General features: G+C 51.4%; 1 protein-coding gene across 1 annotated transcript; it reads right to left on the reverse strand.

Moving 5' to 3' along the window:
- Positions 1-255: 255 nt before the first annotated feature.
- LOC148808122 (synaptotagmin-C-like) lies at positions 256-25,705 on the reverse strand. The gene is made up of 12 exons (XM_088909448.1): positions 25,248-25,705; positions 24,103-24,435; positions 19,926-20,435; positions 19,136-19,247; positions 18,107-18,295; positions 17,267-17,393; positions 15,770-15,988; positions 11,836-11,956; positions 7,943-8,114; positions 7,636-7,765; positions 6,301-6,392; positions 256-5,166 (listed from the first exon to the last, which is right to left on the reverse strand). Exons 2-11 carry the CDS (start codon positions 24,251-24,253, stop codon positions 6,306-6,308), a joined length of 1,818 nt encoding a protein of 605 aa, XP_088765574.1. The 5' UTR covers positions 24,254-24,435; positions 25,248-25,705; the 3' UTR covers positions 256-5,166; positions 6,301-6,305.
- Between the last annotated feature and the right edge of the window lie 673 nt (positions 25,706-26,378).

Below are 26,378 nucleotides of genomic sequence, written 5' to 3' on the forward strand. Positions count from 1 at the left end.
CACACAAACACAGTCACACACTCATACACACACTCACACAATTGCACAGACACACAAACACACAGTCACACACTCACATACAAACACAGACACACACAGTCACACACACAGACATGCACACTCACACTCAGTCATACACAAAGATATACACACACACACAGACATGCAAACATACACAGACGCACACACACACACTCAGTCACACATACACAAACACAGTCACACACTCATACATATACACACTCATGCAGGTTGTCCTGTTTCCTTTTTCTTTATTGAAATCTTCACAGCTTTTCCATCGTCTTTTTAAAAGTGCATCACTGCCTCTTTAACGAAAATTGGCTATTTTTATTGTTCTTTAACATTTTCATTAATAAAACTAATACGTAAATAAAAAAGTCAACAGAAGTAGATCTTCAGATAAGTATACACTATTAACACTGTTATCCTTTTTGTTAACATCATCAGTATTATCAATAAACGTTAGTGTTATTATTATCAGTAGTATTATCAAGGTTTCAGGTTCATTAATTTTATTATTTTAATTTAATTGGTTTTTAAAAATTCTGATAGACAAATCTCATGCCAGATCTAAGCATGCAAAAATGTTTCACACATCATTCCTGAAACTGTACTGACACTGCCCAGAGAGAGGGGTTAATACAGACACACTGGACACTCCAGTACATTAACACTGCACTGTGAGAGAGAGGGGTTAATACAGACACACTGACTGGACACTCCAGTACATTAACACTGCACTGAGAGAGAGAGAGGGGGGTTAATACAGACACACAGACTGGACACTACAGTACATTAACACTGCACTGAGAGAGAGAGAGAGGGGGTTAATACAGACACACTGGACACTACAGTACATTAACACTGCACTGATAGAGAGAGGGGTTAATACAGACACACTGACTGGACACTCCAGTACATTAACACTGCACTGAGAGAGAGAGGGGTTAATACAGACACACAGCCTGGACACTACAGTACATTAACACTGCACTGAGAGAGAGAGGGGGGGTTAATACAGACACACAGACTGGACACTACAGTACATTAACACTGCACTGAGAGCGAGGGGGGTTCATACACACACACTGACTGGACACTCCAGTACATTAACACTGCACTGAGAGAGAGAGGGGTTAATACAGACACACTGACTGGACACTCCAGTACATTAACACTGCACTGAGAGAGAGAGGGGTTAATACAGACACACTGACTGGACACTCCAGTACATGAACACTGCACTGAGAGAGAGAGGGGTTAATACAGACACACTGACTATAGTACGTACACTATACTGCAAGAAATCTTAAAGTTGTGAGATGGGAACATAGCTAGACAGTCAGTAGACAGAGATCAGTCAGGTAATATACGTGTGTGGTTGCAATACGTACATTTCAATAGGCTAACCTCTCTTCAGTGATACTCAAAAAGAATTTGATAGTGCTATACAGGACACACGGTACACGAACCCTGCCCTGCTGTGGACGCACAGGGCGAGACAGCCTGGCCGTCAGACGGAGACAGCCGCCCACTCCAAGACGAAGAGGCAGAGTCAAGAGCCCGCAGTCTGGAATACACAGCCCTTCCCAGGGGGCGGAGGAGCGTTCCTCCGCCGGGCCTGAGCCAAACAGGGGGGGGCGCTGTCCTCTGACCGTGTGACTCTCGGCAGCAGCAGTAGCAGCAGCGCCGCTGTACTCGTGTCAGCAGTCTCAGTGGGGCCTGAGCCGAACAGGGGGGGGCGCTGTCCTCTGACCGTGTGACTCTCAGCAGCAGCAGCGCCGCTGTACTCGTGTCAGCAGTCTCAGTGGGGCCTGAGCCGAACAGGGGGGGGCGCTGTCCTCTGACCGTGTGACTCTCGGCAGCAGCAGCGCCGCTGTACTCGTGTCAGCAGTCTCAGTGGGGCCTGAGCCGAACAGGGGGGGGCGCTGTCCTCTGACCGTGTGACTCTCGGCAGCAGCAGTAGCAGCAGCGCCGCTGTACTCGTGTCAGCAGTCTCAGTGGGGCCTGAGCCGAACAGGGGGGGGCGCTGTCCTCTGACCGTGTGACTCTCGGCAGCAGCAGCGCCGCTGTACTCGTGTCAGCAGTCTCAGTGGGGCCTGAGCCGAACAGGGGGGGGCGCTGTCCTCTGACCGTGTGACTCTCGGCAGCAGCAGCGCCGCTGTACTCGTGTCAGCAGTCTCAGTGGGGCCTGAGCCGAACAGGGGGGGGCGCTGTCCTCTGACCGTGTGACTCTCAGCAGCAGCAGCAGCAGCAGCGCCGCTGTACTCGTGTCAGCAGTCTCAGTGGGGCCTGAGCCGAACAGGGGGGGGCGCTGTCCTCTGACCGTGTGACTCTCGGCAGCAGCAGCGCCGCTGTACTCGTGTCAGCAGTCTCAGTGGGGCCTGAGCCGAACAGGGGGGGGCGCTGTCCTCTGACCGTGTGACTCTCGGCAGCAGCAGCAGCAGCAGCGCCGCTGTACTCGTGTCAGCAGTCTCAGTGGGGCCTGAGCCGAACAGGGGGGGGCGCTGTCCTCTGACCGTGTGACTCTCAGCAGCAGCAGCAGCAGCAGCGCCGCTGTACTCGTGTCAGCAGTCTCAGTGGGGCCTGAGCCGAACAGGGGGGGGCGCTGTCCTCTGACCGTGTGACTCTCAGCAGCAGCAGCAGCAGCAGCGCCGCTGTACTCGTGTCAGCAGTCTCAGTGGGGCCTGAGCCGAACAGGGGGGGGCGCTGTCCTCTGACCGTGTGACTCTCGGCAGCAGCAGCGCCGCTGTACTCGTGTCAGCAGTCTCAGTGGGGCCTGAGCCGAACAGGGGGGGGCGCTGTCCTCTGACCGTGTGACTCTCGGCAGCAGCAGCGCCGCTGTACTCGTGTCAGCAGTCTCAGTGGGGCCTGAGCCGAACAGGGGGGGGCGCTGTCCTCTGACCGTGTGACTCTCAGCAGCAGCAGTAGCAGCAGTCTGAGCAGCAGCAGCGGCGGCAGGTCTGCGAGCTCGAGACCTGCTCCCTCTCCTGGGAATCGCGGTTCCACGGCGGTCCACTGCCACGGCTGTCGCCGCTGCCATCGTCATCGGGCGTTTCCGGCTAGGCTTCGGTTGTCAGGGTCCACCGCGGGAGTCTGTGATGTCATCGCTGTGATGTCATCACTCCCCTCCCCTCCCCCTCTCCCTGCTCCCCGTCTCAACTCCCACCTCCATTATTCTCTCCCTCCCTCTCTCTCCCGTCTCTCTCTCACTAGCAACGGGGGCAGACAGGACAGTCCTGGGAAAGACAGACTTCACAGTCGCGCCTGGAATCGGACGAGCGGTTCAGCTGTAGGTCAACACCGGTGCATCTTAAAATTCCTTCCCTCGCTTTTGTCCTTATTAGTTTCTCCTTTTATACACACACACGCAGATAGGTAGCGCTTAACATAAATACACAATTTCACACAGTTAGCATTGCAAGGTTAAAGCGTGGGGGAGGGGGGCTTTTATACAGTTGCACAGTCAGGCCAAAAAAAAAAGGAACTTCTCAGACTGTGCGGCAGGGAAGACCTTCCCCCCTGTGGTGCAACGAGGCTTGGAGGAAATGGTTCCTCCTGGAAAGCAGGAAGCCAGAAAACCGTCCGAGGACAGGAAAGAGAGGAGAAGGCGGGAGGGAAGCAGTTCAGCGTCACGAACGAAACTAACAACCACAGAAAAGAGAAAAAGAGAGACGCGCATGGAAATGCAGGCACAGAAACATACACTTAAACACACACACACACACACACACACACACACACACACGGAAAGACTGGTGTATCTGTCCAGGAATATTGTCCCTCTCAGAATGGCGGTGAAGTACAGAGATCCTTTTCATCCCTATGTGAAATACTTCCAAGTACAAAAGAAGGATGTATATTATAACAAGAAGAAGAATCCTGAAATAATGCAATAATGCAATACGACAAAAATAAATTGTCTAAGTCCAAATTATAACCGTCCCAGGGGAAACATTTTCAGTGGCACAGGGGTGCGTCCTCCATGTGGGTCCCCCCAGACCACACTGCCACTCCTACGGGGTTCCACCTTGCAGACGCAGGAGCCTCCGTGTCCCGGGGCTGAGAAGTGTTCCTGAATAATCCTGAATCCGGGGTTTTTGTGGGCGGTTTCTGGGGTCCCTTGTCCTCTGTCCTGCTGAACTCACACGGCCAATACAGTCGCTCCAACTGTCCCCGTGGGAGTTTTTCCAACTTTCCTTCGATTCCCTGATGCTTATCCTGATCCGAGAGACACTCCTCCCGGTGGGGGGGGCCCACAGGGAGCCCCAGGGCCGGGGCCCCAGAATGTCCTTGCCACCGGAGAGGGTGCCGGCCCATCGGACGGCGAGGAAAGGCAGGGTCCTGCGTCACACGGAGCGTGCCCAGTCGGACTTGAACCTGGGACCCCCCCCCCAGGAGCTTGTGAGGCCAAACAGCACTGACTGCTGTGCCCCCTTATTTTTTTTTAAAAAAAAACAACAACATTTGTTTGTCCTCAACATCCGATGCGAGGGACATCAACAGGTTGCAGGTTCCCTTTCTCTCCCTTTGAGCCCTGAAGGGCGGGGGAGGCATTTCGGCGTCGCACACTTCCTGTCCCCGTAGCCTACAGGAAGCAAACCCCCGCCTTCCACACTCCCCCCCCAGAAAAACCCACGCGCGGTATGTCAGAAGTCCCCTCCCCTCTGGAAACGAAGACGAATGTCCCCCGTTTTCGGAAGCTTGCTAGACGGATTGATTGGCACAATACAGCTCAGGTCTTGGCACCTTAGATACTGGTATGAGAAATGCGCTTACAGTGAGAGTTATCAGCGTTCCCCTCCCTCCAGCTCAAACACCATTCTCCGCCGATGTATTCGTGAACGCTCGTGAAACTACGCTGATGGATCGCCGACTCCCTCCTCTCCCCCCCCCTCCCCCCGCCCCGTCTGAAATGAGACGATCTCCGGCAGACGAGAGACGGTGCCGCTAACGAGCTCGTTGACTCGGGTCGCGTCGGGGGGGATGTTTCTGGAGCAAGGGGGCGGGGAGGCCGTGTTGCGGACGGCTGCCAGCAGGGGGCAGCCCGTCCCGTCCTCTGCCAGCTGGCACGCAAGGGGAGGAATGGGCAGAGGAGACGGGCGAGAAGGAGAGGAGAAGAAGAAGGGAGGAGGTTCAAGTGTCCTGAAAGAGAGGAGAGAGAACAGAGAGTGACAGACCTGCAGAGATACAACTACACTCACACACACACCACTCACATTGACTCTCACTCTCACTCACACTCATTCACACACTCACATTCATCCGCACACTCACACACAGACACCACTCACACACACTCACACACTCACACACAGACACCACTCACACTCACTCACATTCATCCGCACACTCCCGCACAATCACACCATTCACAGTCATCCACACACTCACTCACACTCATCCGCACACTCACTCACACTCACATACACTGACACTCACTCACACTCACATACACTGACACTCACTCACACTCACACACAGACACCACTCACACTCATCCGCACACTCACATACACTGACTCTCACTCACACTCACACACAGACACCACTCACACTCATCTGCACACTCACTGTCACTCACAGACACTCACACACACTCGCTCACACACACACACTGACTCTCACTCACACTCACACACAGACTCCACTCACACTCTTTCACACACTCACTCACTCATCCGCACACTCATTCACTCACAGACACTGACTCACACTCACTCACACACAGACTCCACTCACACTCACACACACTGACTCTCACTCACACTCACACACAGACTCCACTCACACTCATCTGCACACTCGCTCACACTCACACACACTGACTCTCATTCACACACTCGCTCACACTTATACTCACACACACACTGAATGACACTCTTACACTCACACACACTGACCCACACTCACACTCACTCTCACACACACTCACAAACATGCTCTCACCCACACTCAAATATACTCACACACTCATTCAAACTAAAACACTAACACACTTATACTCAAAAACACAGAAACTCTCTTGAACTCACATGTATACTCTCATGCTCACTCAAAGATACATAACATACAAAACACTCCAATACACTCAAACATACTCACACACAACTTAAACACAAGAACATACTAAAATTCAGAGACAGGAAGAATTTTAGTTTGAAAAATTTGAAGAATGAGAGAGACGAAGACATACACAAACTCACACAAGCAGAGTCAGGACAATACACAGAATCAGAGAGACACGAAGAGAAGAGAGACAGACAAACAGAAGCTCACCTTCTCTACTCAGAGTGGGGACTGTCCACCACAATGTGAGGTTTGGGTGATGCTGTGGCACTCTTAGATACATAAGTGTTCATGGTCTTCTCCTGGACAAAGAGTGGACAGAGTAGCCCATTACTACAGTACTTAACACTGCAGAGGGGTTAATACAGACACACTGACTGGACACTCCAGTACATGAACACTGCACTGAGAGAGAGAGGGGTTAATACAGACACACTGACTGGACACTCCAGTACATTAACATTGCACTGAGAGAGAGAGAGGGGTTAATACACACACACTGACTGGACACTACAGTACATTAACACTGCACTGAGAGAGAGGGGGGTGAATACACACACACTGACTGGACACTCCAGTACATTAACACTGCACTGAGAGAGAGGGGTTAATACAGACACACTGACTGGACACTCCAGTACATTAACATTGCACTGAGAGAGAGAGGGGTTAATACACACACACTGACTGGACACTCCAGTACATTAACACTGCACTGAGAGAGAGAGGGGTTAATACAGACACACTGACTGGACACTCCAGTACATTAACACTGCACTGAGAGAGAGAGGGGTTAATACACACACACTGACTGGACACTCCAGTACATTAACGCTGCACTGAGAGAGAGAAGGGTTCATACAGACACACTGACTGGACACTCCAGTACATTAACACTGCACTGAGAGAGAGAGGGGTTAATATAGACACACTGACTGGACACTCCAGTACATGAACACTGCACTGAGAGAGAGAGGGGTTAATACAGACACCCTGACTGGACACTCCAGTACATTAACACTGCACTGAGAGAGAGAGGGCTTAATACAGACACACTGACTGGACACTCCAGTACATTAACACTGCACTGAGAGAGAGAGGGGTTCATACAGACACACTGTATCTGTGTTAATACCCCCCAAGAGAGGGGTTCATACAGACACACTGACTGGACACTCCAGTACATTAACACTGCACTGAGAGAGAGAGGGGTTAATACACACACACTGACTGGACACTCCAGTACATTAACACTGCACTGAGAGAGAGAGGGGTTAATACACACACACTGACTGGACACTCCAGTACATTAACACTGCACTGAGAGAGAGAGGGGTTAATACAGACACACTGACTGGACACTCCAGTACATTAACACTGCACTGAGAGAGAGAGGGGTTAATACACACACACTGACTGGACACTCCAGTACATTAACACTGCACTGAGAGAGAGAGGGGTTCATACAGACACACTGACTGGACACTCCAGCACATTAAGAGTGCTGCACATGCGCTGAGAGGGGGGGGGGGGTGAGTACAGTACCTCCACCAGCTGGTGCCAGTGCTCAATGGGTTTGCGCGGGTTGGCCAGCATGGCGTTCCAGTGCTCCCTGCCCGGGCCCTCGGCATCGCTGCCCACCCGGCACATCCCGATCACCTCGTTGTGGCCGATGCTATGACAGAGACGGGCGGGTTAGTGTCCCGCGGGCGCGGGGACGAGGCGGCGGGGGGGGGGGGCTCGGAGCGGGAGGGAGGGGGGAGGACGCCCACAGCGGGTGGGGGGTCATGGGATAGCGGGGAGCGGGGCACGGGGCGCCCGGCGCGGTTCTGTCACGGCCCGGCCCGCTCACCAGTCGTAGTCCATGACGGCGATGATCAGCGAGACGCTGTCAATGTTCTCGTTGGGGATGTCGAACACCAGCGCCTCGTTGTAGGTGGGGTTCAGCGTGTTCTTCTTGATCGAGGTCTTCCTCTTCTTCAGGCGGCGCCCCTCGCAGATCAGAGAGGCCTTGACGTAGGGGTCTGAGCGAGAGAGGGAGAGGGAGAGAGGGAGAGGGAGAGCGAGAGAGAGAGTCTGAGGAAAGACGTTTCTGTCCCACGTGACAGAAAATTTTGCTGCAGAGAATCTCTCATCCTGACAGTGATTTCTCAGAGCTCTCTCATCCTGACAGCGATCTCTCTCATCCTGACAGTGATTTCTCAGAGCTCTCTCATCCTGACAGTGATCTCTCAGAGCTCTCTCATCCTGACAGTGATTTCTCAGAGCTCTCTCATCCTGACAGCGATCTCTCTCATCCTGACAGTGATTTCTCTCATCCTGACAGTGATCTCTGAGAGCTCTCTCATCCTGACAGCGATCTCTCTCATCCTGACAGTGATCTCTGAGAGCTCTCTCATCCTGACAGCGATCTCTCTCATCCTGACAGTGATCTCTCAGAGCTCTCTCATCCTGACAGTGATTTCTCAGAGCTCTCTCATCCTGACAGTGATCTCTCTCATCCTGACAGTGATCTCTGAGAGCTCTCTCATCCTGACAGTGATCTCTCAGAGCTCTCTCATCCTGACAGTGACCTCTGAGAGCTCTCTCATCCTGACAGTGATCTCTCAGTGCTCTCTCATCCTGACAGTGATCTCTCAGAGCTCTCTCATCCTGACAGTGACCTCTGAGAGCTCTCTCATCCTGACAGTGATCTCTCAGAGCTCTCTCATCCTGACAGTGATCTCTCAGAGCTCTCTCATCCTGACAGCGATCTCTGAGAGCTCTCTCATCCTGACAGTGATCTCTCTCATCCTGACAGTGATCTCTCAGAGCTCTCTCATCCTGACAGCGATCTCTCTCATCCTGACAGTGATTTCTCAGAGCTCTCTCATCCTGACAGTGATCTCTCAGTGCTCTCTCATCCTGACAGCGATCTCTGAGAGCTCTCTCATCCTGACAGCGATCTCTCTCATCCTGACAGTGATTTCTCAGAGCTCTCTCATCCTGACAGCGATCTCTGAGAGCTCTCTCATCCTGACAGTGATCTCTGAGAGCTCTCTCATCCTGACAGCGATCTCTGAGAGCTCTCTCATCCTGACAGTGATCTCTGAGAGCTCTCTCATCCTGACAGTGATCTCTCTCATCCTGACAGCGATCTCTCTCATCCTGACAGTGATCTCTGAGAGCTCTCTCATCCTGACAGTGACCTCTGAGAGCTCTCTCATCCTGACAGTGATCTCTCAGAGCTCTCTCATCCTGACAGTGATCTCTCTCATCCTGACAGTGATCTCTCAGTGCTCTCTCATCCTGACAGTGATCTCTCAGAGCTCTCTCATCCTGACAGCGATCTCTGAGAGCTCTCTCATCCTGACAGTGATCTCTCAGAGCTCTCTCATCCTGACAGTGATCTCTCAGAGCTCTCTCATCCTGACAGTGATCTCTGAGAGCTCTCTCATCCTGACAGTGATCTCTCAGAGCTCTCTCATCCTGACAGTGATCTCTCAGAGCTCTCTCATCCTGACAGCGATCTCTGAGAGCTCTCTCATCCTGACAGCCATCTCTGAGAGCTCTCTCATCCTGACAGTGATCTCTCAGAGGTCTCTCATCCTGACAGCGATCTCTCTCATCCTGACAGTGATTTCTCAGAGCTCTCTCATCCTGACAGTGATCTCTCAGAGCTCTCTCATCCTGACAGTGATCTCTCAGAGCTCTCTCATCCTGACAGTGATCTCTCTCATCCTGACAGTGATCTCTGAGAGCTCTCTCATCCTGACAGTGATCTCTGAGAGCTCTCTCATCCTGACAGTGACCTCTGAGAGCTCTCTCATCCTGACAGTGATCTCTCAGAGCTCTCTCATCCTGACAGTGATCTCTCAGAGCTCTCTCATCCTGACAGTGATCTCTCAGAGCTCTCTCATCCTGACAGTGATCTCTCTCATCCTGACAGTGATCTCTCTCATCCTGACAGTGATCTCTCAGAGCTCTCTCATCCTGACAGTGATCTCTCTCATCCTGACAGTGATCTCTGAGAGCTCTCTCATCCTGACAGTGATCTCTCAGAGCTCTCTCTCATCCTAACAGTGATCTCTGAGAGCTCTCTCATCCTGACAGTGATCTCTCAGAGCTCTCTCATCCTGACAGTGATCTCTCAGAGCTCTCTCATCCTGACAGCGATCTCTGAGAGCTCTCTCATCCTGACAGCGATCTCTCAGAGTTCTCTCATCCTGACAGTGATCTCTCAGAGCTCTCTCATCCTGACAGCGATCTCTGAGAGCTCTCTCATCCTGACAGTGATCTCTCAGAGCTCTCTCATCCTGACAGTGATCTCTGAGAGCTCTCTCATCCTGACAGTGATCTCTGAGAGCTCTCTCATCCTGACAGTGACCTCTGAGAGCTCTCTCATCCTGACAGTGATCTCTCAGAGCTCTCTCATCCTGACAGTGATCTCTGAGAGCTCTCTCATCCTGACAGTGATCTCTCTCATCCTGACAGTGATCTCTCTCATCCTGACAGTGATCTCTCAGAGCTCTCTCATCCTGACAGTGATCTCTCTCATCCTGACAGTGATCTCTCAGAGCTCTCTCATCCTGACAGTGATCTCTCAGTGCTCTCTCATCCTGACAGTGATCTCTCAGAGCTCTCTCATCCTGACAGTGATCTCTGAGAGCTCTCTCATCCTGACAGTGATCTCTCTCATCCTGACAGTGATCTCTCTCATCCTGACAGTGATCTCTGAGAGCTCTCTCATCCTGACAGTGATCTCTCTCATCCTGACAGCGATCTCTCTCATCCTGACAGTGATCTCTGAGAGCTCTCTCATCCTGACAGTGATCTCTCAGTGCTCTCTCATCCTGACAGTGATCTCTCAGAGCTCTCTCATCCTGACAGTGATCTCTCAGAGCTCTCTCATCCTGACAGTGATCTCTCTCATCCTGACAGTGATCTCTGAGAGCTCTCTCATCCTGACAGTGATCTCTCAGAGCTCTCTCATCCTGACAGTGATCTCTCTCATCCTGACAGTGATCTCTGAGAGCTCTCTCATCCTGACAGTGATCTCTCAGAGCTCTCTCATCCTCACAGTGATCTCTCAGAGCTCTCTCATCCTGACAGTGATCTCTCAGAGCTCTCTCATCCTCACAGTGATCTCTCAGAGCTCTCTCATCCTGACAGTGATCTCTCTCATCCTGACAATGATCTCGGAGAGCTCTCTCATCCTGACAGTGATCTCTCAGAGCTCTCTCATCCTGACAGTGATCTCTGAGAGCTCTCTCATCCTGACAGTGATCTCTCAGAGCTCTCTCATCCTGACAGTGATCTCTCTCATCCTGACAGTGATCTCTGAGAGCTCTCTCATCCTGACAGTGATCTCTCAGAGCTCTCTCATCCTGACAGTGATCTCTGAGAGCTCTCTCATCCTGACAGTGATCTCTGAGAGCTCTCTCATCCTGACAGTGATCTCTCAGAGCTCTCTCATCCTGACAGTGATCTCTCTCATCCTGACAGTGATCTCTGAGAGCTCTCTCATCCTGAAAACAATTCCATCCGTATCCATAGGGTCCTGATCCAGCATAAGACCACTCTGCTTCACAGCCCCACATCCCAGAGTAAGAAACCTCTCCTGTCAGGCACTGAGACTCACAGAGAATCAGATGACGCACGAAAGGCTAACATCCTCTCTCAGGCAGTGGAGATCACTGCCAGACAAATGTCTTAAAGCTGTCGATTCTGTGTCTGCTGGCTAGAAGATAAGACTCAGTTCTGTACCGGAGAAGCCAGTGAGGTCCATGGCCTTCAGGTTTGTGGCCTTGATGATGGTGGCCGTGAGTCTGCCAGCAGTAGGGAGGTAACAGAGGGAGAAATTCAGCTCCCCTAGATCAGCTTTCTCCTGGGAGAGGAAGAGAGAAGGAGGTTGCTGTACATTACAAGACAATACACCACAGTACATTAACACTGCACTGAGAGAGAGAGGGGTTCATACAGACACACTGACTGGACACTCCAGTACATTAACACTGCACTGAGAGAGAGAGGGGCTAATACACACACACTGACTGGACACTCCAGTACATTAACACTGCACTGAGAGAGAGAGGGGCTAATACACACACACTGACTGGACACTCCAGTACATTAACACTGCACTGAGAGAGAGAGGGGCTAATACACACACACTGACTGGACACTCCAGTACATTAACACTGCACTGAGAGAGAGAGGGGTTAATCCAGACACACTGACTGGACACTCCAGTACATTAACACTGCACTGAGAGAGAGAGGGGTTAATACACACACACTGACTGGACACTCCAGTACATTAACACTGCACTGAGAGAGAGAGGGGTTAATACACACACACTGACTGGACACTCCAGTACATTAACACTGTACTGAGAGAGGGGTTAATACACACACACTGACTGGACACTCCAGTACATTAACACTGCACTGAGAGAGAGGGGTTAATACACACACACTGACTGGACACTCCAGTACATTAACACTGTACTGAGAGAGGGGTTAATACACACACACTGACTGGACACTCCAGTACATGAACACTGCACTGAGAGAGAGAGGGGTTAATACAGACACACTGACTGGACACTCCAGTACATTAACACTGCACTGAGAGAGAGAGGGCTTAATACACACACACTGACTGGACACTCCAGTACATTAACACTGCACTGAGAGAGAGAGGGGTTAATACAGACACACTGACTGGACACTCCACTACATTAACACTGCACTGAGAGAGAGAGGGGTTAATACACACACACTGACTGGACACTCCAGTACATTAACACTGCACTGAGAGAGAGAGGGGTTAATACAGACACACTGACTGGACACTCCAGTACATTAACACTGCACTGAGAGAGAGAGGGGTTCATACAGACACACTGACTGGACACTCCAGTACATTAACACTGCACTGAGAGAGAGAGGGGTTAATACAGACACACTGACTGGACACTCCAGTACATTAACACTGCACTGAGAGAGAGAGGGGTTCATACAGACACACTGACTGGACACTCCAGTACATTAACACTGCGCTGAGAGAGAGAGGGGTTCATACAGACACACTGACTGGACACTCCAGTACATTAACACTGCACTGAGAGAGAGAGGGGTTAATACACACACACTGACTGGACACTCCAGTACATGAACACTGCACTGAGAGAGAGAGGGGTTAATACAGACACACTGACTGGACACTCCAGTACATGAACACTGCACTGAGAGAGAGAGGGGTTAATACACACACACTGACTGGACACTCCAGTACATGAACACTGCACTGAGAGAGAGGGGTTAATACAGACACACTGACTGGACACTCCAGTACATTAACACTGCACTGAGAGAGAGAGGGGTTAATACACACACTGACTGGACACTCCAGTACATGAACACTGCACTGAGAGAGAGAGGGGTTAATACAGACACACTGACTGGACACTCCAGTACATGAACACTGCACTGAGAGAGAGAGGGGTTCATACAGACACACTGACTGGACACTCCAGTACATTAACACTGCACTGAGAGAGAGAGGGGTTCGTACAGACACACTGACTGGACACTCCAGTACATTAACACTGCACTGAGAGAGAGAGGGGTTAATACAGACACACTGACTGGACACTCCAGTACATTAACACTGCACTGAGAGAGAGAGGGGTTCATACAGACACACTGACTGGACACTCCAGTACATTAACACTGCACTGAGAGAGAGAGGGGTTCATACAGACACACTGACTGGACACTCCAGTACATTAACACTGCACTGAGAGAGAGAGGGGTTAATACACACACACTGACTGGACACTCCAGTACATTAACACTGCACTGAGAGAGAGAGGGGTTCATACAGACACACTGACTGGACACTCCAGTACACTAACACTGCACTGAGAGAGAGAGGGGTTAATACAGACACACTGACTGGACACTCCAGTACATTAACACTGCACTGAGAGAGAGAGGGGTTCATACAGACACACTGACTGGACACTCCAGTACATTAACACTGCACTGAGAGAGAGGGGTTAATACAGACACACTGACTGGACACTCCAGTACATTAACACTGCACTGAGAGAGAGAGGGGTTAATACAGACACACTGACTGGACACTCCAGTACATTAACACTGCACTGAGAGAGAGAGGGGTTCATACACACACACTGACTGGACACTCCAGTACATTAACACTGCACTGAGAGAGAGAGGGGTTAATACAGACACACTGACTGGACACTCCAGTACATTAACACTGCACTGAGAGAGAGAGGGGTTCATACAGACACACTGACTGCACACTCCAGTACATGAACACTGCACTGAGAGAGAGAGGGGTTCATACAGACACACTGACTGGACACTCCAGTACATTAACACTGCACTGAGAGAGAGAGGGGTTCATACAGACACACTGACTGGACACTCCAGTACATTAACACTGCACTGAGAGAGAGAGGGGTTAATACAGACACACTGACTGGACACTCCAGTACATTAACACTGCACTGAGAGAGAGAGAGGGGTTCATACAGACACACTGACTGGACACTCCAGTACATTAACACTGCACTGAGAGAGAGAGGGGTTCATACAGACACACTGACTGGACACTCCAGTACATTAACACTGCACTGAGAGAGAGAGGGGTTCATACACACACACTGACTGGACACTCCAGTACATTAACACTGCACTGAGAGAGAGAGGGGTTAATACAGACACACTGACTGGACACTCCAGTACATTAACACTGCACTGAGAGAGAGAGGGGTTAATACAGACACACTGACTGGACACTCCAGTACATTAACACTGCACTGAGAGAGAGGGGTTCATACAGACACACTGACTGGACACTCCAGTACATTAACACTGCACTGAGAGAGAGAGAGGGGTTAATACAGACACACTGACTGGACACTCCAGTACATTAACACTGCACTGAGAGAGAGAGGGGTTAATACAGACACACTGACTGGACACTCCAGTACATTAACACTGCACTGAGAGAGAGAGGGGTTCATACAGACACACTGACTGGACACTCCAGTACATTAACACTGCACTGAGAGAGAGGGGTTCATACAGACACACTGACTGGACACTCCAGTACATGAACACTGCACTGAGAGAGAGAGAGGGGTTAATACAGACACACTGACTGGACACTCCAGTACATTAACACTGCACTGAGAGAGAGAGGGGTTCATACAGACACACTGACTGGACACTCCAGTACATTAACACTGCACTGAGAGAGAGGGGTTCATACAGACACACTGACTGGACACTCCAGTACATTAACACTGCACTGAGAGAGAGAGGGGTTCATACAGACACACTGACTGGACACTCCAGTACATTAACACTGCACTGAGAGAGAGAGGGGTTAATACAGACACACTGACTGGACACTCCAGTACATTAACACTGCACTGAGAGAGAGAGGGGTTAATACAGACACACTGACTGGACACTCCAGTACATTAACACTGCACTGAGAGAGAGAGGGGTTCATACAGACACACTGACTGGACACTCCAGTACATTAACACTGCACTGAGAGAGAGAGGGGTTAATACAGACACACTGACTGGACACTCCAGTACATTAACACTGCACTGAGAGAGAGAGGGGTTCATACAGACACAGTGACGTACCGCTGTTCCCTCCACGATGTCCCTCCAGACAGGCTTGTCCCCGGCCCCCTCGCTGAACTCCAGCAGGTTGTCCAGCACCACCTGGCCGATGAGGTCGTGGCGCGAGAAGCGGTCGAAGTCGTAGACGGAGAAGTGCAGCTTGCGGCTGTGCAGCTCGCTGAAGGGCACGCTGAACTGGAACGTCTCGTTGAACACGGGGTTCAGCGTCTTCCTGTGCACCTGGGCGAGGAGCAGGGGCCCGGTCAGAGCAGGGCTCTCAGGATACTGGCCACTGTCCACTGCACAGCACTGACCACTGTCCACTGCACAGCACTGACCTGGCTCTCAGCAGCACTGACCACTGTCCACTGCACAGCACTGACCTGGCTCTCAGCAGTAGTGACCACAGTCCTGAACTCTGACTGAGCTCTCAGCAGTACTGACCATGTTGCTGAACACTGATTGGGGTCCCAGCAGTATTGACCACTGTCCTGAACTCTGACTGGGCTCTCTGCAGTATTGACCACAGTCCTGAACTCTGACTGAGCTCTCAGCAGTACTGACCATGTTGCTGAACACTGATTGGGGTCTCAGCAGTATTGACCACTGTCCTGAACTCTGACTGGGCTCTCTGCAGTATTGACCACAGTCCTGAACTCTGACTGAGCTCTCAGCAGTACTGACCATGTTGCTGAACACTGATTGGGGTCTCAGCAGTATTGACCACTGTCCTGAACTCTGACTGGGCTCTCTGCAGTATTGACCGACCACTGTCCTGAACTCTGACTGAGCTCTCAGCAGTACTGACCATGGTGCTGAACTCTGACTACGATCTCAGCAGTACTGACCACATTCCTGAACTCTGACTGGGCTCTCAACAGTACTGACCACTGTCCTAAACTGTGGTGGCACTGTGGCTAAGGATCTGCACCTGTGGTTGGGTGGTTTCCGGTTCAAATCCCGCAGCCAGCAGAGGAATCCTACTCTGTTGGGCCCCTGAGCAAGGCCCTTAACCCCAGCTGCTCCAGGGGTGCTGTATAAATGGCTGACCCTGCGCTCTGACCCCCAGCTTCTCTCTCCCTGTCTGTGTTTCTCATGGAGAGCAAGCTGGGGTCTGTGCAAAGACAAACTCCTAATGCAAGAGATTGTATCTGGCTGATAAAGTGATCTTATCTTATCTACAGTACTGACCATGGTCCTGGAGTCTGACTAGGCTTTCAGCAGTACTGACCACTGTCCTGAACACTGACTGGGCTCTCAGCAGTACTGACTGACCACGGGCTTGAACTCTGACTGGGCTCTCAGCAGTACTGAGCACAGTCCTGAACACGGTCTGTACTGCCCTGGGTGCTGAACACTGACTTGGTTCCAGGTGTTAGTGCCCAGAGTGCTGAGCCCTGAAAAGTGATCCCTGCGGTTGGAGTCTGTGTTTTGTGCTCAGGGAAGTGAGAGAGGGGGGATCAGGGATTAACACAGAGGCGTGGAGAAGAGATCAGGCAGAGAGATCGCGCGTCGTACCTTGGTCTGGAATTTCTTCTTGCGGTCCGGGAGGAGGTATATTTTCACGTAGGGGTCAGAAAACCCGTTGGCATCCTTTGCAGGCAGGTCGAGAGCCTTCAAGATCTTCACCACCAGCTGCTCCGTGCTGGAACACACAGACAGACAGCGCACAGTCCAGACGGCACGCACCACGACAGGAGCGCGTTTCTGTCGGCCGGAGCTGGAGAGGAGACTCCACCGATTCCCCGATCGCAGCGGTGCCCGGCTCCGACACAGCGTTAATAACACCGCGACTCCCAGACCGCGGCTCTCTGCCAATGACTTTGATGGACTGCTAATAGACTACATTTCCCAGGGTGCAGTCTGGCACCACACATTGGCTTTGATGCAGTGCAAATTGAATACAATTCCCAGACTGCAATGTCCTACCGCTTTGATGCACTGCGAATGGCCTACAGTTCCCAAGATGCCCTAAATTATAATTTAGATTATGAATTTATAGAATTATAAATGAATTATAAATTTAGATTATGAATATATGACCAAAATGTAAAACATGAACCTAGAGACAACCGTGGATACACGGCAGCACAGATTTACAATCGCGTTCTCTGCTGTCTTCTCTATCTGTCTGTCTTCCTGTCCGTCTCTCTCCTCTCGAACCCTCAGTCTCTCTCCTCCACCCTCTCGAACCCTCAGTCTCTCTCCTCCACCCTCTTGAACCCTCAGTCTCTCTCCCCTCGAACCCTCAGTCTGTCTCCTCTCGAACCCTAAGTCTGTCTCCTCCTGAACCCTCAGTCTGTCTCCTCCTGAACCCTCAGTCTCTCCCCTCGAACCCTCACTCTCCCCCCCTCTTACTTGTAGGCGTATCTCAGCAGGAAGCTGATCTTGCCGCAGTTTCCTGCGCCACCCTGTTTGCCGTCCCCCGGCCCCTCCTGCCGCAGCCGGTACAGTTCCGGCTTGATCTGCCCGATGCTGGTCAGCTGCTCCGTCTTCTCGTCGATGTGGAAGTCCGGGCTGGACAGCTGGTGGGTCATGGGCCTGGGCCTGGGGGCGTGGAGAGAGAGGGGAGAGGAGTGAGAGAGGAGACACAGGAGGAGACAGAGAGAGAGAGAGAGAGGAGACGCAGGAGGAGACAGCGAGAGAGGGGAGAGAGGAGACGCAGGAGGAGACAGGGAGAGAGAGGAGTGAGAGAGGAGATGCAGGAGGAGACAGAGAGAGAGGGGGGAGAGAGGAGTGAGAGAGGAGATGCAGGAGGAGACAGAGAGAGAGAGGAGACGCAGGAGGAGACAGAGAGAGGGGAGAGAGGAGACGCAGGAGGAGACAGAGAGAGAGAGGGGAGAAAGAGGGAGAGGAGGAGATGGGGAGAAAGGAGTAGAGAGAAGGAGAGAGAGGGAGAGAGAGGAGGAGAAAGAGGAGAGAGAGGAGTAGAGAGGGAGGAGTAGAGAAAGGGAGATAGGGAGAGGGAGAGGGAGAGAGAGTGCACTTCCTACTGCACTGGGACAGATACTCTGGGATTAGAGAAACATTCTTCCCTAAACTCAGAAATCTAGTCCCAGAGTTCCCACACCTGCCAGAATCACAACGGGTCCCAGTCCTACTGGGAGAGGGAGGAGGGAACTCAGCTGAACTGGCAGCCCAGTATGTGATCTCAGTAATGTTCAATATGTTTACAATATATTTAAATATTTTATGATATGTCTGTGTTGTTTGTTATTTTATTTTTTTTTGTTTCATGTTAATTTTATTCTTTTTATTTGCTTTGGCAACACTGATTGTACCCATCAGTCATGCTAATAAAGCACCTGGGATTGAATTGAACTGAAATTGAATTGAGAGGGAGAGAGAGGAGGGGGAGAGAGGAGAAGAGAGAGGGGAGGGGCTGACCTCGCAGTGACCTGCTGCTGGGAGTGTGCGTTGGGAAGCTCTCGGTGAGGCTGGGAGGCACTGGAGTCAGAGGCTGGAGGGAGTTCAGGAGAGGTCTGGCTCATCTTCAGCCCTGAGAGAGAGGAGAGAGAAGAAAGAGACAGGAGAGAGAGGAGAGAGGAGAGAGAGGGGAGGAAGGAGAGAGACAGGAAACAGAAGAGAGAGGAGAGAGAGGAGAGAAAGGAGAGGGAGAGGAGAGAAGAGAAATAAGAGAGAGAGGAAAGAGAGGAGTGGGAAAGAGGGGAGAGAGAGGGAGGAGAGGGAGAGAGGGGAGAGAGAGAGAGGGAGGAGAAAGGAGAGGGAGAGAGAGGGAGAGAGAGAGGAGAGGGAGAGGAGAGAAAAGAGAGGGAGGAGAGGGAGGAGAGGGAGAGAGAGGAGAGGGAGAGGAGAGAAAGGAGAGGGAGGAGAGGGAGAGAGGGGAGAGAGAGGAGAGGGAGAGGAGAGAAAGGAGAGGGAGGAGAGGGAGAGACGGGAGAGAGGGGAGAGGGAGAGGAGAGAGGGGAGAGAGGGAAGAGGGAGAGAGGGAGGAGAGAAAGGAGAGGGAGAGGAGAGAAAGAGAGAGGAGTACAGAGACAGGTTCATGTGCTGGAAGTAACTGTCCAGTTCCAGATGGCTGCACCTGTATCTGCTCATCGGTCACCACAGCCTGGACGGGTCAGGGAGAGAGAGGAGGGACTGAACCCCAACGAGGCCCCCCAGCCCTCCTGTACCCCTCCGTCACACCCCTCGCCCCTCGCCCCCACCCTCTCACCTCCTCCAGTGGCGGGGTAGCAGTCCATATCCAGGTAGGAATGTTCCGGCATCTCCGGCTGGGGTCCCCCAACGCCCCCAATGCCCCCAACACCCCCGACACCCCCGACGCCCCCAACCCCGGTCCCCGCACCCCCGCACCCCCCCCCTCCGCCGCCCCCGCCCACGTCGACGCGCTCCCCGCCCAGCAGCTCGGAGAAGTGGGGGTGCTGCCCTGGGGGCGGGGGCTGAGAGGAGGAGAGGGAGGGGTACAGGGAGGAGGAGGAGTGCGTCTCCTTCCGCTGCAGGAGGGGGGGCAGGAGGGACGAACCGCCGCCGCCGCCGCCGCCGCCACCGCCCCCCACCCCGCCGAGCAGGCCCGAGGTCAGGCTGAGGCCGCCCGAGCCGACCGCCGACCCGCCCTTGTCTCGCCAGGGGACCCAGCAGAGCTTCCAGGAGACGAAGAGAGAGACGCTGAGCAGGACGATACCACAGAAGGTCACGATGACAGAGAGCAGACTGACGGAGATATCTGAAACCCAGAGAGAGAGGGGTTAATACACACACTGACTGGACACTCCAGTACATTAACACTGCACTGAGAGAGAGAGGGGTTAATACAGACACACTGACTGGACACTCCAGTACATTAACACTGCACTGAGAGAGAGAGGGGTTCATACAGACACACTGACTAGACACTCCAGTACATTAACACTGCACTGAGAGAGAGAGGGGTTAATACACACACACTGACTGGACACTCCAGTACATTAACACTGCACTGAGAGAGAGAGGGGTTAATACACACACACTGACTGGACACTCCAGTACACTAACACTGCACTGAGAGAGAGAGGGGTTAATACAGACACACTGACTGGACACTCCAGTACATTAACACTGCACTGAGAGAGAGAGGGGTTCATACACACACACTGACTGGACACTCCAGTACATTAACACTGCACTGAGAGAGAGAGGGGTTAATACAGACACACTGACTGGACACTCCAGTACATTAACACTGCACTGAGAGAGAGAGGGGTTAATACACACACACTGACTGGACACTCCAGTACATTAACACTGCACTGAGAGAGAGAGGGGTTAATACAGACACACTGACTGGACACTCCAGCACATTAACACTGCACTGAGAGAGAGAGGGGTTAATACAGACACACTGACTGGACACTCCAGTACATTAACACTGCACTGAGAGAGAGAGGGGTTCATACAGACACACTGACTGGACACTCCAGTACATTAACACTGCACTGAGAGAGAGAGGGGTTAATACACACACACTGACTGGACACTCCAGTACATTAACACTGCACTGAGAGAGAGAGGGGTTAATACACACACACTGACTGGACACTCCAGTACATTAACACTGCACTGAGAGAGAGAGGGGTTAATACAGACACACTGACTGGACACTCCAGTACATTAACACTGCACTGAGAGAGAGGGGGGTTAATACACACACTGACTGGACACTCCAGTACATTAACACTGCACTGAGAGAGAGAGGGGTTAATACAGACACACTGACTGGACACTCCAGTACATTAACACTGCACTGAGAGAGAGGGGGGTTAATACACACACTGACTGGACACTCCAGTACATTAACACTGCACTGAGAGAGAGAGGGGTTAATACACACACACTGACTGGACACTCCAGTACATTAACACTGCACTGAGAGAGAGAGGGGTTAATACACACACACACTGGACACTCCAGTACATTAACACTGCACTGAGAGAGAGAGGGGTTAATACAGACACACTGACTGGACACTCCAGTACATTAACACTGCACTGAGAGAGAGAGGGGTTAATACAGACACACTGACTGGACACTCCAGTACATTAACACTGCACTGAGAGAGAGAGGGGTTCATACACACACACTGACTGGACACTCCAGTACATTAACACTGCACTGAGAGAGAGAGGGGGGTTAATACAGACACACTGACTGGACACTCCAGTACATTAACACTGCACTGAGAGAGAGAGGGGTTAATACAGACACACTGACTGGACACTCCAGTACAGTAACACTGCACTGAGAGAGAGAGGGGTTAATACACACACCCTGACTGGACACTCCAGTACATCAACACTGCACTGAGAGAGAGAGGGGTTAATACAGACACACTGACTGGACACTCCAGTACATTAACACTGCACTGAGAGAGAGAGGGGTTAATACAGACACACTGACTGGACACTCCAGTACATGAACACTGCACTGAGAGAGAGAGGGGTTCATACACACACACTGACTGGACACTCCAGTACATTAACACTGCACTGAGAGAGAGAGAGGTTAATACAGACACACTGACTGGACACTCCAGTACATTAACACTGCACTGAGAGAGAGAGGGGTTCATACAGACACACTGACTGGACACTCCAGTACATTAACACTGCACTGAGAGAGAGAGGGGTTAATACAGACACACTGACTGGACACTCCAGTACATTAAAACCGCACTGAGAGAGCAGTTTTTTACTATAGTGTCCAGTCAGTCATTCAGTCAATGTGTTGGTATTAACGATTCTTTCTCTCAATCACTCTGTGTTCTGTCTCCCTCCCCCTCTTGCCCCTCTGTCTGTGGTGAATTATTCATCAGTCTGTGTGTATGTCATTAATTCAGTCGCTGTTCCAGCCACAGATATGATCAGGGAGAGAGAGAGAAGTAGCATTGATCTGTCGCCACAGGAAGAACAAGAAATAGCAAAAGAGTCAAGAGGGAGAGAGACTGGGGGAGGGGAACACAGAGAGACGAGAGGAGGCGACTTCCAGATTAGAGACAGAGTAGAGAGCAATTCATAAACACCCTGACTGGACACTCCGGTACATTAACACCGCACTGAGAGAGAGAGGGGTTAATACACACACACTGACTGGACACTCCAGTACATTAACACTGCACTGAGAGAGAGAGGGGTTCATACAGACACACTGACTGGACACTCCGGTACATTAACACCGCACTGAGAGAGAGAGGGGTTCATACACACACACTGACTGGACACTCCAGTACATTAACACTGCACTGAGAGAGAGAGGGGTTAATACACACACTGACTGGACACTCCAGTACATTAACACTGCACTGAGAGAGGGGTTAATACAGACACACTGACTGGACACTCCAGTACATTAACACTGCACTGAGAGAGGGGTTAATACAGACACACTGACTAGACACTCCAGTACATTAATACTGCACTGAGAGAGAGAGGGGTTAATACACACACACTGACTGGACACTCCGGTACATTAACACCGCACTGAGAGATAGAGGGGTTAATACACACATACTGTCTTAATGTCTGTTAATTGTCACTTAACGGTCTATATTAGGATTGGTATTTATCTCTCTGTGTGTTCAGTGTGTCTCATGGAGACTTCATAGAGTCTGTAATAATCTCCGTTAGGAGCATATTTGGGGTCTGTGTTAGGGTTCGTATTAATCTCTCTCTGTGTAAGTAGTGTCCCTGAGGTCTATATTAGGGTCTGTATTAATCGCTGTGTGCATGTGTGTGAGGTGTGTCTCTAGGGTCTATATTAGGGTCTTTATTAATCTCTGTGTGTGTGAGGTGTGTTTCTAGGGTCTATATTAGGGTATTTATTAATCTCTGTGTGTGAGGAGTGTCTCTAGGGTCTATATTAGGGTCTGTATTAATCGCTGTGTGTGTGTGAGGTGTGTTTCTAGGGTCTATATTAGGGTCTGTATTAATCTCTCTGTGTGTGAGGTGTGTCTCTAGGGTCTATATTAGGGTCTGTATTAATCTCTGTGTGTGAGGTGTGTTTCTAGGGTCTATATTAGGGTCTGTATTAATCTGTGTGTGTGAGGTGTGCCTCTAGGGTCTATATTAGGGTCTGTATTAATCTCTGTGTGTGTGGAGTGTCTATAGGTCTATATTAGGGTCTGTATTAATCTGTGTATGTGTTAGGTTTTGTCTCTAAAGTTTGTATGATGGTCTGTATTGATCTCTCTGTGACTCTGGGGTCTATATTAGGGTACGTATTAATCTCTTTGTGTTATGTGTGTCCCTAGAGTCTATAGTAGGGTCTGTTTCAACCTCTAGCTTGTGGTTGAGACTGCACCAACAGCCTTTGCTGTGTCTCTAACATCCCTGTCTGCACAAGGAGCTCAGAGTCCACACCTGTGTCAGTCTGCCTGTTTCGTCCTCTCAGCATGTAGTTGAACTCCTGGCATCGCTCGTTGTCGTGGTAACCGACTGGCGAATGGAAGCACAGCTCCTCCACCAGCATGAGTGCCTTCTTGCACAGGTCCTCGTCCCAGTCCCCCGACATCACTGCGGGGGTGGCCAATCAGCATCGCACACCAGCCACGTACAGGCCAATCACAGCCTGGCCTCCCACGCCAAGCCCGCCCCTCCCCCCCCCGGGGCTTGACTCCTCCTCTTCCTTGCCCTCGGTCCCGCCCCCGGGACGCCGCCCTCTTCCTCTTGCAGAGCTGAGATACACCAGCAGTGCTGAGATAGAGAGAGAGAGAGATACAAGGAACAGTCATAACAACATCATCCATTCACTATTCCCTAACTGCTACTACCAGTTCAGGGTCACGGGGGAGCAGGAGTCTATCCCAGCAAGCCGTGGGTGCAAGGCAGGGTACACCCTGGACAGGACACCAGTCCATCACAGGACACACGCAGACACACACACACTCACACCAGGGCCAGTCCATCACAGGACACACACACAAACAAACACACACACACACACACACACACACACACACACACACACACCAGGGCCAGTCCATCACAGGACACACACACACACACCAGGGGCAGTCCATCACAGGACACACACATACATACATACACACACACACACACACACACACACACACACACACACACACACCAGGGCCTGTTTTCCTAGAAGCCAATTAACCCACCAGCCTGTCTGTGGACTGTGGGAGGAAATCCATGTGAACACAGGGAGAACACGCAAACTCCACACAGACAGCACCCCAGGGACTGACCCCGGGGCCCTGGCACTGTGAGGCAGCAGGGCTCAGCCCTGTGCCAGCCCTGCACGTATAACTGATCTCATAATACATGTTATTTTAAATCCCACTGATAACACCCCCAGAAACAACAGCCGGGAAATAATTACAGTCGTAAATTAACATCCACAGCAACATCAGGCAGAGAAGTGCCACTGTGCTCACCACACTATAAACACTCCTCCTCTGTCGGCTGGCAGCGTGCGTACCAGCACTTCACTGCAGCTGGTGACACAGGGACACCGTATCACTCCGCCACTCCCAGTGCCCTACCTTGCTCTCAGGAGGCGACGGCTGACCGGATCTCCTTCCGGCGATTAGGTCATGACTCCAGGCCAAATCACGACCCCCCCCTCCCCCTGGCTACAGTGCGTCTCCCTCCGCCACCGCCAAGAATGTAGTCCTCCTCTCCTCCTGTTTGTCCCCCCTGGTCAGTGGAATAGTGTCCTCGGTCTCATCCTCTGGGTGAAAAGCGTTCCCGGGTCAAATTCCGCAAGCGTACCCGAAACTCCGGAATGACGCAGAGGAGAATTCCGGGTTCCAGGCGGATGGAAATCCAGTTGGGAGTCTGAAACGTTGCGTTATTTTTTCTTTAATACTGAAGAACTGTGGCTGATTAGCGTCTTGAGATTAGTATTGCTGGGAGGATAAATGCAAGACCGTTCATCGAACAGGGTCTGTATTTCCAGAGGCTCCTGTGTGCCGTGTCCCGGTGCTGCTCAGCTCCTCTGTGATCACGTGGGGTTAGAGATTCCCAGTCTACCCTGCAAGAGAAATGAAGCCATCGTTAATACTGCAGAAGGAATCACATCTCTTCATCCACCCTGTCTGTATCTACGGTAGCCTCTCAGTCCATCAACTTACACCACCTGTAAACGTCTGTCTGTCATGTGCTTTTAACATCGATACGAAACATAGGATTAATGAATAATTATCTTTATCACAACTCTCTCAGTGTAGTGTCCAGTCAGTGTGTCTGTATTAACCCCTCTCTCTCTCAGTGCAGTGTTAATGTACTGGAGTGTCCAGTCAGTGTGTCTGTATTAACCCCTCTCTCTCTCAGTGCAGTGTTAATGTACTGGAGTGTCCAGTCAGTGTGTCTGTATGAACCCCTCTCTCTCTCAGTGCAGTGTTAATGTACTGGAGTGTCCAGTCAGTGTGTGTGTATGAACCCCTCTCTCTCTCAGTGCAGTGTTAATGTACTGGAGTGTCCAGTCAGTGTGTCTGTATTAACCCCTCTCTCTCTCAGTGCAGTGTTAATGTACTGGAGTGTCTTTCTCTATCTTCCTCGCCTCTCTCTCCATTTTTCTCTCATTCTCATTCTGTCTTTGAAAGCAGGTCAGACTCTCACTCTCCCCTCTCCTCCGAGACTGCAGCTCTCTCCAGCTCATTTATTTTCAACTT

Source organism: Atractosteus spatula, unplaced genomic scaffold (assembly GCF_055471065.1).
Source record: "Atractosteus spatula isolate fAtrSpa1 unplaced genomic scaffold, fAtrSpa1.hap1 Scaffold_242, whole genome shotgun sequence".
In the NCBI taxonomy this organism is placed as follows: Eukaryota; Metazoa; Chordata; class Actinopteri; order Semionotiformes; family Lepisosteidae; genus Atractosteus; species Atractosteus spatula.

What these genes read in the sequence shown, in the direction of transcription:
- LOC148808122 (XM_088909448.1), bottom strand. Translation starts at nt 24,253, where the DNA reads ATGTCGGGGGACTGGGACGAGGACCTGTGCAAGAAGGCACTCATGCTG. An exon ending in CAGCAGCAGGTCACTGCGAG is followed by an intron (nt 18,296 to 19,135) that starts GTCAGCCCCTCC and finishes CCACGCCCCCAG; the next exon opens with GCCCAGGCCCATGACCCACC. An exon ending in ACTGGCACCAGCTGGTGGAG is followed by an intron (nt 6,393 to 7,635) that starts GTACTGTACTCA and finishes CTCTTTGTCCAG; the next exon opens with GAGAAGACCATGAACACTTA.